This window comes from Ranitomeya variabilis, chromosome 4 (assembly GCF_051348905.1).
Source record: "Ranitomeya variabilis isolate aRanVar5 chromosome 4, aRanVar5.hap1, whole genome shotgun sequence".
Lineage (NCBI taxonomy): Eukaryota > Metazoa > Chordata > Amphibia > Anura > Dendrobatidae > Ranitomeya > Ranitomeya variabilis.
In genome coordinates, this window is record NC_135235.1 from 729,029,524 (window position 1) to 729,046,122 (window position 16,599).

The following is a 16,599-nucleotide window of genomic DNA, read 5'->3' on the forward strand; positions in this document are numbered from 1 at the left end:
TGGTGAGGACACGGAAGTCTTGCCTGTTAGCAGTCTGGCACGCATGGCTGACTTTATGTTGAGCTGCCTTTCCCATGACATTCGTATTCTCAAAATTTTGGGTGACAGTCATTACTGGTTAGTGACACTTCTAGACCCTCGCTACAAGGAGAACTTTCAATCTTTTCTTCCAGAGGTTGACAGATCTACTAAAATGGTGCAGTACCAGAAGGCTCTTGTTGCGGATTTATTAAAAAACTTCCCATCTGAAAACGCTGGCAGCATGTTGATGTGTACTCCCCCCCCCCCAGGGGAAAATGTTTGTTAGCCCATACACTTACTGCATAGGCATTACAAGTATAGGAAAACATTTTTCAAAGGCCATAGTCCACATTTATTCCAAGGGGGATTGGGGTGCATGCAAATTTGGAACAGGCCTTGCATTCACTTCATGGGCAAACTTTATGGGAGTACCAAATGACTAATAATGGGAACTTTGTTTTCATGTGGCCATTCAAAACGTCGGTTCAAAAGCTTATTGGGGTGCATGTAACTTTGGGGCAGGGCAGGCATTGCATTCAATGCTTAAGCAAACAGTATGGGAGTACCAAATGAATAATGGAAACTTTGGTTGTATGTGGTCATCCATTACGTCTATGCAATGGGTTGTGTCCAAACTTTGGGCAGCCCTGCCACTCCTGGAATAACAGTATAAGGGACCCACTGTTTAATAATGGGAACAACAAGCATAGCCAGCTCATGGATTTCTAAGAATAGTGAGGGCCGACTGATGGCCCTATAAAAATAGACTGCGTGACTTTCAGAGTCCCTCCTTCATAAATGAAACAGGATGTGTCTGATGATGTGTCAGACACCACATCGCCAAATAAGGTTGTAAAATGTTAAAATTACATTTCCCAGTGAATGCATTTGTTTTGGTTGAAAGCAATGCTAAAGTTGAAAAACGCATCATAAACGATACGTGTGGACATAGCCCAAGTGGTGGAGGAAAATTTTTGTTTTGGGTTATTTTGCCTTACATACTAATCAAAAGGATGTTCCTTAACAAATTTCCCAGGAAAATCCATTTTGGTTTCCTTTTTGTATGTTTTATTGTGCGCCTGTAAAAGTGGTGTAAGACTCTGACAGCATTGTTCACAGCTGTGACCTGGGAGTCAAAAATGCTTCCAGGGGTATTCCCCATGATGTTCCCATGTCATTTGAGCACTGTTCCCATCCATTTAAGACGTTTTTAGACCTCAAATGGACCCCCGGGGGGGGGGGAAAGTCGCGGCAAGAATGCTCGGTTTTCCCACAGACTTACATTAGGGTCATTGCTCGGGTCGAGCAACCTAGCATTCCAATTTGCTTGACCCGAGCAATGAGCACCCAAGCATTGTAGTGCTCGCCCATCACTAATATAGACGTGATGAAGCTCCGCAGCCAATCACTGTAATGCGACAACCAACATGGCTGCGGCATTACAGTGCGTGGCAGACAATACCTGCATGGTGATTAGCGCTCTTTGGAGTGCCAAACATGCAGGGTGGGGACGAGAGCTCCCGCCGAATAAACCCAGAAATGCTCGGCACTCACCGAGTATCACGAGCACTGCGATGCTTGGGCGAGTACCGAGGATGCTCTTTCATCACTAATTATATAGTCATTACAGAGTGAACTATCTCAAGTGTTTATTTCTGTTAATGTTGATGATTATGACTTACAGCCAATAAAAAGCCAAAAGTCATTATCTCAGTAAATTAGAATGCTTTATAACACCAGCTTGAAAAATGATTTTAAAATCCAAAATGTTGGCCTACAAAAATGGATATTCAGAAAATGCACTCAATACCTGGTCGAGGCTCTTTTTGCATCAATTACTGCATCAATGTGGACTGGCATGGAGGCCTAATGGCCTAATGCACTGCTGAGGTGTTATGGAAGCCCATGTTAATTTGCAGCCTTCAGCTCGTCTGCATTATTGGGTCTGGTGTCTCATCTTACTCTTGACAATACCCCATATATTCTCTATGGGGTTAAGCTCAGGTTGAGTTTGCTGGCCAATTAAACACAGTGATAATGTTTTTAAACCAGGTATTCGTACTTGTGACAGTGTGGACAGGTGCCAAGTCCTGCTGGAGAATTACATTTCCATCTCCAAAAAGCTTGTTGGCAGAGGGAAGCATGAAGTGCTCTAAAATTTCCTGGTAGATGGCTGTGCTGACTGTGGGCTTGATAAAACACAGTGGACCTACAGGAGCAGATGACATAGGTCCCCAAACCATCACTGATTGTGGAAACTTCACACTAGACCTCAAACAGCTTGGATTGTGGCCTCTACACCTGGGACCTCAATTTCCATATGAAATGCAAAATTTACTTTCATCTGAAAACAACACTTGGACCACTGAGCTTCAGTCCGGTTCTTTTTCACCTTAGCCCAGGTTAGACGATTTTGACGTAGTCTATTGGCCACGAGTGGCTTCATACAAGGAATGCGACACTTGTAATCCATGTCCATGATACGTCTGTGTGTGGTGGTTCTTGAAGCAATGACTGCAGCAACAGTCCACTCCTTGTGAATCTCCCCCAAATTTTTTAATGGCCTTTTCTTAACAATACTTTCAAGGCTGCGGTTATCCTGGTTGCTTCTAGCACATTTTTTCCTTCCACTCAACCTTCCATTAATATGCTTGGATACAGCACTCTGAACAGCCAGCTACTTTAGCAATGACCTTTTGTGGCTTACCCTCCTTCTGGAGTGTGTCAATGACTGCCTTCTAGACATCTGTCCAGTCAGCAGTCTTCCTCATGATTGTGGAGCCTACTGTAACAGACTAAGGGACCTTTTTTAAATGCTTAGGAAGCCATTGCAGGTGTTTTTATTCTAATTTACTGATATAATGACTTTTGGGTTTTCATTGGCTGTAGATATAGTCATCAACAGAAATAAACACGAGATAGATCTCTCTAATGGCTCTAAATAATACGTTTTGCATTGAAGAACTGAAATAAATTAACTTTTTGATGATATACTAATTTAGTGAGAAGCACTTGTATGTGACTATGTAAAAACAATTAAGAACATAAAGCTTCTCCCCTGTGTGAATTCTTTGGTGGCTAGAAAGAGATGGTTTCTTCACAAAACATTCTTCCACATTATGAACATGAAAATGGCTTCTCCCCTATGTGGCTTTTCTGGTGGCTAACAAAATTCGCTTTGTGGTTAAAACATTTCCCACATTCTGAACAGGAAAAAGGCTTCTTCCCTGTGTGTGATCTATGATGTCTGACAAGAGCTGATTTATGTAGAAAACATTTCCCACATTCTGAACAGGAAAAAGGCTTCTCTACTGTGTGAGTTCTTTGGTGGCTAACAAGATGCGCTTTCCTGTAAAAACATTTATCACATTCTGAACATGAATAAGGTTTCTCCCCTGTGTGGATTTTCTGGTGGCTAGCAAGATCCGTTTTGCGTTTAAAACATTTCCCACATTCTGAACAGGAAAAAGGCTTCTCCCCTGTGTGGGTTTTCTGGTGGTTAACAAGATTTGCCTTTTGGTTAAAACATTTCCCACATTCTGAACAGGAAAAAGGCTTCTCCCCTGTGTGGGTTTTCTGGTGGCTAACAAGACACACTTTTTGGTTAAAACATTTCCCACATTCTGAACAGGAAAAAGGCTTATCCCCTGTGTGAGATCTTCTGTGGGTAATAAGATGCCCTTTGTGGTTAAAACATTTCCCACATTCTGAACAGGAAAAAGGCTTTTCCCCTGTGTGAGATCTGTGATGTGTGATAAGAACATTTTTATCTGCAAAACATTTCCCACATACTGAACAGGAAAAAGGCTTCTCCCCTGTGTGTGATCTATGATGTTTGACAAGATTTGATTTATGTGCAAAACATTTCCCACATTCAGAACAGGAAAAAGGCTTCTCCCCTGTGTGGGTTTTCTGGTGGCTAACAAGACTCGCTTTCTGGTTAAAACATTTCCCACATTCTGAACAGGAAAAATTCTTCTCCCCTGTGTGAGTTCTATTATGTCTGACAAGAACTGATTTATCTAGAAAACATTTTCCACATTCTGAACAGGAAAAAGGCTTCTCTCCTGTGTGAGTTCTTTGGTGGGTAACAAGATGCTCTTTCCGAATAAAACATTTTCCACATTCTGAACATGAAAAAGGCTTCTCCCCTGTGTGAATTCTCTGGTGACTAAGAAGATATGATTTCTTGGTAAAACATCTCCCACACTTGGAACAAGAAAATCTACTGTCTGTTTTGTGATGGTTTTGTTGTTTAAGAAAGTTTTCCCCTAGAAAAGTCCTATTTCCATATTCTGAAAATGAAAATGTCTTCATTGCTTTAGGAGCGGTTCGTTTTTGTATAGTTGATTTGTGACTCTGATTTTCCTTAGCAGTCGGTAATGAATCAGAAGACAGGACCTGTTCCAAAGGATCAGATGACAGATCTTTGCTGTGAAGGGATGATGGTATATCTTGAGTAATGGCATTTACTTCAATTGTATCCTGTGGGATCTCAAGACCATCTGATTTAAACATTGAAGATGTCAGCTGTCCTGTTGATCTCCTGGTATGGTCATCTGCCAAGAATAAAACTAAGTATTATTTTAGAATAAAATATCCTTGAATTCTATACTTAACATTTCTACTTAAATGGTCTCTAAAAATAGCAAGTTATGCAAAATTATTGAATTATTCACCAAGACAATGATAGTTTACAATTTACTAGACAGCGCTCAATCACATTAAGCATCCATGTTTTTGGCATTATTATAGTGAGAAGAAACCACTTACTTTACGGCATGTGTATCTACTGGAGCACAATCTGGGCACGATGTGTTGGGTAATAACTTGGGATATTTGCAATTTTCACTTTCCAATATCCACTGCGCGTGCTAATATATGGAAACTGCCAGTGCAGTCAAAGTAGTCACTATTCCTATAGATTAATTCATTGAGGGTTATAATTTACAAAATGGAGTCACTTTATTAGGATTTCATCCGCTGTGGTTTTTTGCAATTTTATCATATTAGGGATTCTGCAAATGGTGTGCCCCATCTCCTCTGGTATCTGCTCCTGCAATGTCTGCTTCGGACACCAGACGCGGCTTACTCATTCTGCAGGCGATGCTGGTAACAGAGGTGGGGTTGGAACCAGAAGCTCTTGGCGGTGCAGGCTCTGCCCAGCCACTAAGATTAGGGTGCCTGACATCTGTAGTACCATCCAGTCTGGCCGTATGGGTATGTGTGCTTTCAGCTGCAGTAATCTGCTTCCTGTTTTAGCCAATCGGAATGCACCAAATCTTTTTTAATCAGATACATTTTTATTAACCGTAACAAGATTTACAACAGATCACATGTTCATACTAATTTTATGTTTTACAGTAAATTAACCCCCCCATGGAGACCATATCAGGAGCAAACAATAATTCGTCCATAGTTGACAATATCAAACAGAGTTCCAGTTTACCATAAGTTGTACTCTATAATACTATATACTGGTATAACATAAATTAATCCTATCCAACCACGGCCGCTATAATTTATGGAAGAAATCCAGCTTGTTTGTCATAGTGTAAATATTTTTGCGTCTGGCCGGAGGCTCCTCTCTAATCCAATATTTTGCAATCAGTTTCCTTGCAATAAATAATCTTGCAATTACAATTTTAGTCGTATTGTCAGATAATATTTCCTCCACATATCCTAACATACACATTAACGGATCCCTAGGAATAACGTACCCATACACCACTCCAATGCAGTACAACACTACAATCCAATAGGAGGACAATCTGGGACAATGCCAAAGCATATGCAATATGTCCGCCTGAGATTGCGAACACCTTGGGCAATCAGATTTGGACTTTGAAAGCACCACACCTTACTAAAGCTTGAAGCATATTGCCGGAATCTGCCAGATACAGCCTTGATCTCCTCTAGTTCAGTCCTCTGTGCTCAGCTCCCGGCTTGTGTATTTGTTTCCTGTTGTGACCTTGGCCTGTTTACTGACTACTCTTATGTCTCCCGAGTTAGTATTTTCTCTGGCCTCGTGGTTCTGACATGGTTATCTGTCTATTCTTCTTCCCACCTTATTCCACAGAACAGTAGGTAACACTGGGCTTCAAGCCTAGGGGTCTCTGTGTAAGTCCAAATCCATGTAGAGGTTAAAGAAGTTAAAAGATGATGGGCAAAACTGTGACTATAGACAATTACACATCTACTGAAATGATCAAGCTGAACAATGATCCTCAGGAAAAAAAAAATGAGTAGTGGTGAAACTTCTCTGGAGTAATTGGAGTATGGGACTCGGTGGCTCTAAGCAATATAAACTATCGTAAGGAGCAATATTTTCTGTCAGATGAATGTCAAGAAGAAATATTAGACATTTAAATAGAACTTTTTATAATAGTGCAGAGCTGAGGTGTCTTAAATTTATATCTCAGGCATTTGGTAATTGAAACCTTTTTTTAAAACACTCCCAGGGAGTTACAGACTCAGGTAAGTGAGACAGGCTAAAGGTACCTTCACACGAAACGACATCGCTAGCGATCCGTGACGTTGCAGCGTCCTCGCTAGCGATATCGTTTCGTTTGACACGCAGCAGCGATCAGGATCCTGCTGTGATGTCGCTGGTCGCTGAATAAAGTCCAGAACTTTATTTGGTCGTCCGATCGCTGTGTATCGTTGTGTTTGAAAGCAAAAGCAACGATACCCAGCGATGTTTTACACTGGTAACCAGGGTAAACATCGGGTTACCAAGCGCAGGGCCGCGCTTAGTAACCCGATGTTTACCCTGGTTACCAGCGTAAAAGTAAAAAAACAAACAGCACATACTTACATGCGTCCCCCAGCGTCTGCTTCCTGACACTTACTGAGCGCCGGCACCTAAAGTGAAAGTGAAAGCACAGCGGTGACGTCACCGCTCTGCTGTTAGGGCCGGAGCTCAGTCAGTGTCAGGAAGCAGACGCTGGGGGACGCATGTAAGTATGTGCTGTTTGTTTTTTTTACTATTACGCTGGTAACCAGGGTAAACATCGGGTTACTAAGCGCGGCCCTGCGCTTAGCAACCCGATGTTTACCCTGGTTACCCGGGGACCTCGGCATCGTTGGTCGCTGGAGAGCGGTCTGTGTGACAGCTCTCCAGCGATCAAACAGCGACGCTGCAGCGATCAGCATCGTTGTCGCTATCGCTGCAGCGTCGCTTCGTGTGAAGGTACCTTAATCCTACCACAATCAAACAATCATAAATTATGAACTTGTAAAAAAAAAAAATATATGTTATATCCTCAACAGCATATGTATGAGGGGAGAACTCCAACACTAAACTGGAGTTGCACTCATTTATGGTGGACTACTGGAGCTACTATGAGTCCTGACCAGAAGAGTAGAGAAAGTATTAGCGCCCCCATTTCAGGAGAGATTACTGCACAATCTGAATTATTTAGGATTGAAAACATAAATGTAATTTATGATGTGGAGTGAATCCATGAAACCAGGGCTCGAGCCATGCGAACACATCTCCTGCAGGCGTGAATAAATTTACAGTGGGTACCGGAAGTATTCATAACCCTTTAAATTTTTCACTTTGTTTCTTTGCAGCCATTTCTTAAATTCAAAAAAGTTCAATTCTTTTCTCATTAATGTACACTCCAAGTGCGGTGAAATTGCAAAAAAAAAAGTGCAATCCCATACTTGTTCTTTGTTTGGCTTTTTTGCTACCTTCACTAAATGCTAAAACTGACCTGACATTATAATTCTCCTGGTCATTACGAGTTCATAGACATCAAACATGTCTAGGTTCTTTTTTATCTAAATGGTGAAAAAAAATTCCAAACTTTGTTAAAAAAAAAAAAAAATTTATGCCATTTTCTGATACCCGTAGAGTCTTATTTTTTGCGATCTCGGGTTGGGTGTTGGCTTATTTTTTGCGCGCTGAGCTGACGTTTTTAAAGATACCATGTTGGTGTAGATACGATGTTTTGATTGCCCATTTTTGCATTTTAATGCAATGTCGTGGCGACCAAAAAAACATTTCTGGAGTTTTGACATTTTTTTCTCGCTACGAGGTTTAGCGATCAGGCTAATCCTTTTTTTTATTGATAGATCGGGCAACTCTGAAAGCGACAATACCAAATATGTGTAGGTTTGATTTTATTTTTGTTTTATTTTGAATGGGGTGAAAGGGTTATGAGTTGAAATTTTATATTTTTACATTTTTAAAACTTTTTTTAAATTAAACTTTCGGCATGCTTCAATAGTCTCCATAGGAGACTAGAAGCTGCCACAACTCGATTGGCTCTGCTACATAGAGGCGATGTTCAGGTTGCCTCTATATAACAGATTTATTCACTTGCAATAAGTGTCAACCACTGGATGGCGCTCACAGAAAGCCAGCACTGACAACCATAGAAGTTTCCAGGAGACCTCAGATTGTCATGCCAACACACCGGTGACCCGCGATCAAGTGACGGGTTGTCACCAGTGTGTTTATTTCCGGCACGATTGACAGAAGCAAAATTTAAATGCAGTTGTCAGAGTTTGACAGCAGCATTTAACTGGTTAATAGCCGCGGGTGGTTCTCGATTCCACCCATGGCCATTGTGACACATGCCAGCTGTTCAAAGATGTGGGCTCACCGCCGTAGCCCACATCAAAGGGAGGGAGTCAGACATCGGCGTACTATTACACCCGATGTCAATAAGGGGTTAAACCGATAAGACTTGATTTGGAAAGGCACACACCTGTCTATATAAGAGCTCACAGCTCACAGTGCATGTCAGACCAAATGAGAATCATGAGGCCAAAGGAACTGGCCAAGGAGCTGAGAGACAGAATTGTGGCAAGGCACAGATCTGGCCAAGGTTACAACAGAATTTCTGCAGTACTCAAGGTTCTTAAGAGCACCGTGGCCTCCATAATCCTTAAATGGAAGAGGTTTGGGCCCACCACAAGTCTTCGTAGACCTGGTCATCCAGCTAAACTGGGAGAAGAGCCTTGGTGAGAGAAGTAAAGAAGAAAACCAAGATCACTGTGGCTGAGCTCCAGGGATGCAGTAGGGAGATGGGAGAAAGTCAACTATCACTACAGCCCTCACCCGTCGGGCGTTTATGGCAGAGTGGCCCGACGGAAGCCTTTCCTCAGTGCAAGACATATGAAAGCCCACATAGAGTTTACTAAAAAACACATAAAGGACTCCCAGACTATGAGAAATAAGATTCTCTGGTCTGATGAGATGAAGATAGACCTTTTTGGTGATAATTCTACGCGATATGTGTGGAGGAAAACAGGCACTCCTCATCACCTGCCCAATACAATCCCATCAGTGAAACATGGTGGTGGCAGCATCATGTTATGGGGGTGTTTTTCAGCTGCAAGGACAGGGCAACTGGCTGCTATTGAAGGAAACATGAATGCGGCCAAGTACAGAGATTTCCTGGATGAAAACCCCTTCCAGAGTGCTTTGGATCTCAGACTTGGCCGAAGGTTCACCTTCCAACAAGACAATGACTCACAGCTAAAATAACAAAGTAGTGGCTTCAGAACAACTCTGTGACCATTCTTGACTGGCCCAGCCAGAGCCCTGACCTAGACCCAATTGAGCATCTCTGGAGAGACCTGAAAATGGCTGCCCACCAACGTTCACCATCCCACCTGACCAAACTGGAGAGGATCTGCAAGGAAGAATGGCAGAGGATCCCCAAATCCAGGTGTGAAAAACTTGTTGCATCATTCCCAAGAAGACTCATGGCTGTACTAGCTCAAAAGGGTGTTTCTACTCAATACTTAATAGCAAAGTGTTTGAATACTTATGACCATGTGATATTTCAGTTTTTCTTTTTAATAAATTTGCAAAAATTACTACATTTCTATTTTTTTCAGTCAAGATGGGGTGCAGAATGTACATTACTGAAAAAAATATAACTTTATTTTTAATTTACCCACTGGCTGCAATGAAACAGAGTGAAAAATTTAAAGGGGTCTGAATACTTTCCGTACCCACTGTATATTACAGCCATCAGCCACTAACAACTTAGAGCCATATCATGGCGCAGGTGTACTTTTTATTATGTAGTTTATCACAATCCTGTCTGAAGTTAGTCAGTTTTATAAGAAATTGTAAAATCAGGATAAAAGGAAACTCTGTTGTTATTGTACAGAAATTGGAACTTGGCCTCACTGCACATTTAATGTTGTCAATCATAAAAGTGAAGTTTGGCCAGAAAGACTGGACCTGGTCTTGTAGGGACCATATGAGCACATTCAGCAGCACAGAAGGGGAGAAGGGAGATTCATCCAATATCAGGGATCTAAAAATGACCCAAGTGATCTATAATAGGATGACCAGCCAGAGACATAATATTAGGAAAGGTGTAATCTGTCTGTTTCGGCATTTTGTTTTAGAATATAAACGAGATCCCACCAGTTTAAGACTCATTATATTAGAACAAATATCAGAACATGTGTCTAATACGTCCCAAAGACTTGTGACTAGAGAATCCTATTGGATTTTTAAACTATCCACACTTAAACCAGAGGATTTTCCATGTACATACATTGTTCTTTATATGTATTTTATTGTGAATCCAATATGCATTTTACATCATCTATTTGTATAGTTTTGTATACGAAGAAAGGTTTTAACACAAAAAACTGCAGCATAGCGCGGTTTAATTAATGAATTAAGCAACTGGATCAGTGACGCCGTTCTGGAGGATATAAAACATCCACAATGTATCATTTGTATATGCCTGAGGAAGGAGCTGGTTCACAGCGGAAATGGGTAGAATATTAAAATGAAAAGTTTTTTTTTTTTTTTTAAGTTCATTTGAGTTGATACCCAACTTTATGGCTCACCACTTGGCAGAGCTTTTCAAAGCCCTGATTTTTTCCTTCTTCCCACATCAGGGATTTTGGAAGCCAACAGCATCATTACCCTCCATTTTCTCTAAAAGGCTCATCATAATATTTTTCTAACTTGTCAGCACATTCTACGTACGCTGTCATTTGCCTTTGTAGTTTACAGATCTGGGCAGGTAACGGTCAGAGTCTTCTAATCTCAGGGGGTAGTTGGATCCTCCAGGTTGTACGTTCTATAGAAAAGGGCTTTCAATGCCCAAAGCCATTTGGACAGTTTTGGATGGAGGAGAATGTTGTGGTCTAGAGGCAAAATGGTGATCACACAATTGTGATACGTTGGACTACACCACCGATAAAGCAGCCACAGCCGGAGACTGAGAAGAATCTGTGACTTCTCTGCATTTAGTGGTCACTACTCACCTGGGTAGTCACATGTAGGAATCTCCTCTTTACACCGCTCATCACCCCTCACATATGTCTCTGTAGTATTAATATGGGTCAGATCTTCACCCTGAAACAAATATTGTAAAGGTCACAGACAGATGGAGAAGTCACATCTATGATCAGCTCTAATCCTGCCATCTCCACCGTTCTCATTACACAAGTATAAAACATATAATACTGGGGGATAAAACAACACTGAACACAAGACCTTCACAGCCGTCTACACATTGTGACAGTCACTGGTAAGGTGATAGAGGGGAGATATGTGCCACTGCGCTTAACGGCGTCAGTGATGTGAAACCAGAGCATTTTTCTCCAGCACACTACGTGTTGTGAGGGTTAAGTTGCATAAACAGGGCTGGTTTTATGTGGACCTTCACAGAGCGGGTGGGAGAAGGTCCACTTTATCTCCCCTGGCAGACCTGCCAGGACCTGCATGAGGTCGTGATCATGTGATCAATCACATGATGGAGAAGTTACGGGCTTGGGGTGAAATAACCGAGCTCTACAGGCAGTCTGGGTTCAGCTAGCCTGGAGAGAGGACTCCAGAGGCTTTGTGGCTCGTCGAGTACAGACTGACCCTGTCCTGCTCCAGAGCGGGGGGCCACCCGCAACATATGGACTGTGCTGCTGCATTTTGTTTTCTTTTGTTCCTGTTTTAGTGATTTTCTTGCTCATCAGTTCATGCTCAGGAATCAATGTTTTTATTCAGTGGCAGTCAGCAGAGGAAGACGAGCAGGCTAGAGTTTACGTGAACCTAAAGGTACCTTCACACTGAACGATATCGCTAGCGATCCGTGACGTTGCAGCGTCCTGGCTAGCGATATCGTTGGGTTTGACAGGCAGCAGCGATCAGGATCCTGCTGTGCCATCGTTGGTCAGAGCAGAAAGGTCAGAACTTTATTTCGTCGCTGGATCTCCCGTAGACATCGCTGAATCGGCGTGTGTGACACCGATTCAGCGATGTCTTCACTGGTAACCAGGGTAAACATCGGGTTACTAAGCGCAGGGCCGCGCTTAGTAACGTGATGTTTACCCTGGTTACCAGCGTAAATGTAAAAAAAAACAAACACTACACACTTACATTCCGGTGTCTGTCCCCCGGCGCTGTGCTTCTCTGCACTGTGTAAGCGCCGGCCGGCCGGAAAGCAGAGCACAGCGGTGACGTCACCGCTGTGCTTTCCGGCTGGCGCTTACAGTGCAGAGAAGCACAGCGCCAGGGGACAGACACCGGAACGTAAGTATGTAGTGTTTGTTTTTTTTTTACATTTACGCTGGTAACCAGGGTAAACATCACGTTACTAAGCGCGGCCCTGCGCTTAGTAACCCGATGTTTACCCTGGTTACCCGGGGACTTCGGCATCGTTGGTCGCTGGAGAGCGGTCTGTGTGACAGCTCTCCAGCGACCACACAGCGACGCTGCAGCGATCGGCATCGTTGTCTAGATCGCTGCAGCGTCGCTAAATGTGACGGTACCTTTAGGACAGACTCTATCAACCTCATTTGTATGAAGGTCTCGCTCCCATTGTACTCCCAAACCTAGGCCTATTGTGTGGTTGGGACTAGTATACTCAGGGGAGACATCACCACGGGAGGTCTCACATACAGTCCCAGCTGATGGAATAGGCCTTGTTCTGTGAGCTAAAGGAAAATGTTTAAGGGGGCGGGAGAAAAAGACATAGGGTTGAATCAGGCAGTTGTTGGAGGGATTTCGATGGAAGAGGATCCAAGCTGGAATGGATGGATGATCTATGGAGCTTTGGAGAATGTTAGCTGGAGGGATATCCATGAGCTACGGTCAGGATAGCCATCCTCTGGAGGAACATAGGCTGTGACTGCACACCATACCAGCTGGAGATGCAAAATCTGTGGGCCAACCAACAGTCGGGAGACAGTGGGCATCGCCTGGTATGGAGCCAGTGGAACTACCGATCTCAGATTGGGAACTTGTGGACTGAGGACATTGTATGTTGGCCATCTACCTGGATTTGTTGTACAACCATGGATGTATGGAATAAAAAAATTAGTTGCATCGTTAACCTGCCTAGGTGATTTTTATAACCCACAACCTCAGATCTCCACACCCTCTATTCTTGATAACCAACCTTGCTGAAGCTGACAGCTGAGGGTTGCAGCCCCCAGCTGTGAGTTTTGCCTGGTTGGTTCAAGAAAATAGGGGGGAACCCACACCGGGATTTTCATTCATTTATTTCATTATATCGCAAGTGGAGGCTGAGGAATACCCCGATCATCTGCTCTTGCTGTCACTGTTATTAGCGGCAGCAAGTTTTGGATGATGGGAGTAAGAGTCCCAAAAGCCCCCACCGGCTGTCATCGTTCAGACTTTAATATAACTCATCATTCTCTTCTGATCGTGCCGATCGCCGGCAGAGCAGGGGAGAACGATGAGAGCCATCTTCAGCACCCGCCGAGGAAAAGCGCTTACAGTAGGGCTTCTTCCCCGACGGCCATCTGTGTGGTACTGAGGCGGCACATGGTTGCCACATGTGTGCCGCAAGTATTACACACACGGACACTGATATCTCCGGTACCGGTTTTTCCGGTACCGGACATAAACGGACGTGTGAAACCAGCCTAAGGGAGATCTCATGACACCTTCTCTCCATCTACCTGATAATCCTGAGGAACATTGGGATCTTCTTGTTTACAGTCCTGTGGAAGAAGAGGACGGGGACATCTCTCTGGTGTTGTCCTCTTACTGGATAGATCTGGAGGAAACACATACAGGGACTGAATTCATTCTTTACATACAGATAATTATAGGCCGTGTGTATTTTGTCCTGTCTATTACCTGGTGATGCGAGGGACTGGGGAACCTCCATCATGACGTCCTTGTACAGATCTTTGTGTCCTTCTAAATACTCCCACTCCTCCATGGAGAAATAGATGGCGACATCCTGACACCTTATTAGAACCTGACACATACAATGATACCGTCATTCCCCAGATCCCTTCTTACTGAATAATTTCCCAGCATTCCCAGTAGTGTCACCTCTCCAGTTAGCAGCTCAATCATCTTGTAGGTGAGTTCTAGGATCTTCTGGTCATTGATGTCCTCATGTATCAGGGGGTGAGCTGGAGGACCCGTGATTGGGCTCAGGGGTCTTCCCCATCCCTCAGACACAGGGTCCTGACAGCACTCACTAGAGGTCTTCTTCACTACTGTGTAATCCTGGTTATGGAGAGACAAATTAATAAATCTCACTACAGACATTTCGGAAGTCCTCACCTCTCCAGTTCTGTCCATGTTTTATTCCCACAGTTAAGAATGATGTAATGTGACGTCATCAGAATCTCTCACCTCTCCAGTAAGCCGGAAGAGGATCTCTAGGGTGAGGTGTAATATCCTCTCCGCCATCTTGTCTCTGTCCTTATCCATCCTTAATGGGTAAATCAGGAAAATTCTCTTCTATAGATCTTCACTGAGAGGATCCGATATTGTAGAGGCCTGAGTGAGTAGAAGATGAGCCGATGTAACATCATAAAAATCCTCTTTTTATTATAAGTACCATACATTATAAAATTAGTGCCAATCTAAGCAAAATATCACACATTAGTAAATGCAACCAGAGAAAATTTGAATGAGGTGCAGAGATGCACTCACTGAAGTGTGTGGCACAGTGGAAACAACATGGATCTTAAAACTTGGGGGTACGGGGCAAATACCCACTGCTAGAGGCAATAATAAGGTGCTTAGTGCATGTCCAAAAGTGCTTGCCTAATACACAGTGTCACTGCATAAATACAGTGATAATGATAGCCCATTTCGCTCCAAAAGAGCTACCTGTTATCCCACATGAACAGTGTTCCCAGTCGGTCATCTTACCCATGTTATAATCCACGTGCGCACACCCGCGCCCCAACGCGCGTTTCGCCCTCGGCTTCCTCGGGGGGCTACTAGATCTCTATGTCCCACGGTCAGGTTTTTATATTCTCCCCCGCCATTTCAAAGCGGCGCATGCGCGCAGTACCCACGGCATCGTAATGCCATCACATCCGGCGTCAGCAGAGGGTCCTGGGCAGGGAAATCCCCGATGACGTCATTATCCCACAATCCCCAGCTTAGAGACGCCGGCGTGATGCCGCGATAAACCGTGGATCGCGGGCATGCGCACTCCGGCCAGTAGATGTCATAGTTGCCATCTTGGTGAAGGGAACCAAGTTCCCATAACATACCGTTCATCACCCCGGATAACCAGGCGACAAACTAACATGGCCCAAAGGCGGGGAGGTTACCAAAAGGCAAAGGTACTATGTCAAAAAAATAAAAAAAGAAAAAGAAAAGAATTTATAACCCATCTTTTACCAGAATCACAGCATGACCGTATATTACGATCCATAGGACCCATATATAAAAAAATGTGCATAATGTGAAGGAAAAAAGTTAGGATAGTGAATACAATACGTGCAATATGATATCACAAGTGAGTCAACATTACAATTATAATGCGTAAAAAAAATATATATAAATATATATATATATATATACAACATATATGTGGAAAGATATTTTACAATAAATACATTTATAAAATCACAAAATTATTCTGTATAATGATACATGCGTGCCTAAGTGTGAATATGTATATAAAACAATAAATATATATTATAAAAAAGTATATATATATCAAAATTAGTACTCAAAACAGGAGTGACATATAGAGTCCTTGTCATAAAATGCTTCTTGTCGCTGATGACACTAGAATAAGGGTCAAAGTTGTATAGTCCATAGGAATTTGTAGATGAGTAGACATTAATGTGAAGTTGGAAGACATAGCACTAAATAAAAAGATATAAAATATAGAGACAATTAAAATCAATTAAAAATAACAAATGATCCTACAACCAGAGATGATGCGAGTCTAAAGAAAAGAAGAAAAACTCAGTTGTTCGTTAAGGCCATGTGGGGACATAGTGCCCACATTCACTATCCATCTGCATTCTTTCTGTGTTAGAATACGCAGATAGTCTCCTCCACGAGTGCCCAAATGGACACAATCAATACCCCATACACGTAGTTCTTTTGAGTTACAATTATGTTTTAATCGGAAGTGTCTGGGTAGTGTCTTAAGAGCATCCACGTCCTCCTCATCACGGGCGGCCTCAATTTCTCTAACATGCCCCGTACCCCCAAGTTTTAAGATCCATGTTGTTTCCACTGTGCCACACACTTCAGTGAGTGCATCTCTGCACCTCATTCAAATTTTCTCTGGTTGCATTTACTAATGTGTGATATTTTGCTTAGATTGGCACTAATTTTATAAGGTACAGTCATAT

At 42.8% G+C, this 16,599-nt stretch overlaps 1 protein-coding gene across 2 annotated transcripts in view; it reads right to left on the bottom strand.

The window, feature by feature from the left end:
- Window positions 1–247: 247 nt before the first annotated feature.
- LOC143767949 (uncharacterized) overlaps window positions 248–16,599 on the bottom strand; it is a 133,370-nt gene continuing 117,018 nt past the window's right edge. The window contains exons 2-7 of one of the 2 annotated variants that reach the window (XM_077256503.1): window positions 14,624–14,770; window positions 14,315–14,494; window positions 14,114–14,237; window positions 13,933–14,030; window positions 11,278–11,368; window positions 248–4,580 (exon numbers count right to left, since the gene is read on the bottom strand). In XM_077256503.1, coding sequence (XP_077112618.1) covers window positions 3,139–4,580; window positions 11,278–11,368; window positions 13,933–14,030; window positions 14,114–14,237; window positions 14,315–14,494; window positions 14,624–14,701 — 2,013 coding nt within the window. In that variant the 5' untranslated portion in view covers window positions 14,702–14,770 and the 3' untranslated portion in view covers window positions 248–3,138. The remainder of the gene's footprint in view (window positions 4,581–11,277; window positions 11,369–13,932; window positions 14,031–14,113; window positions 14,238–14,314; window positions 14,495–14,623; window positions 14,771–16,599) is intronic. The other variant, XM_077256504.1, reaches the window with a different exon arrangement.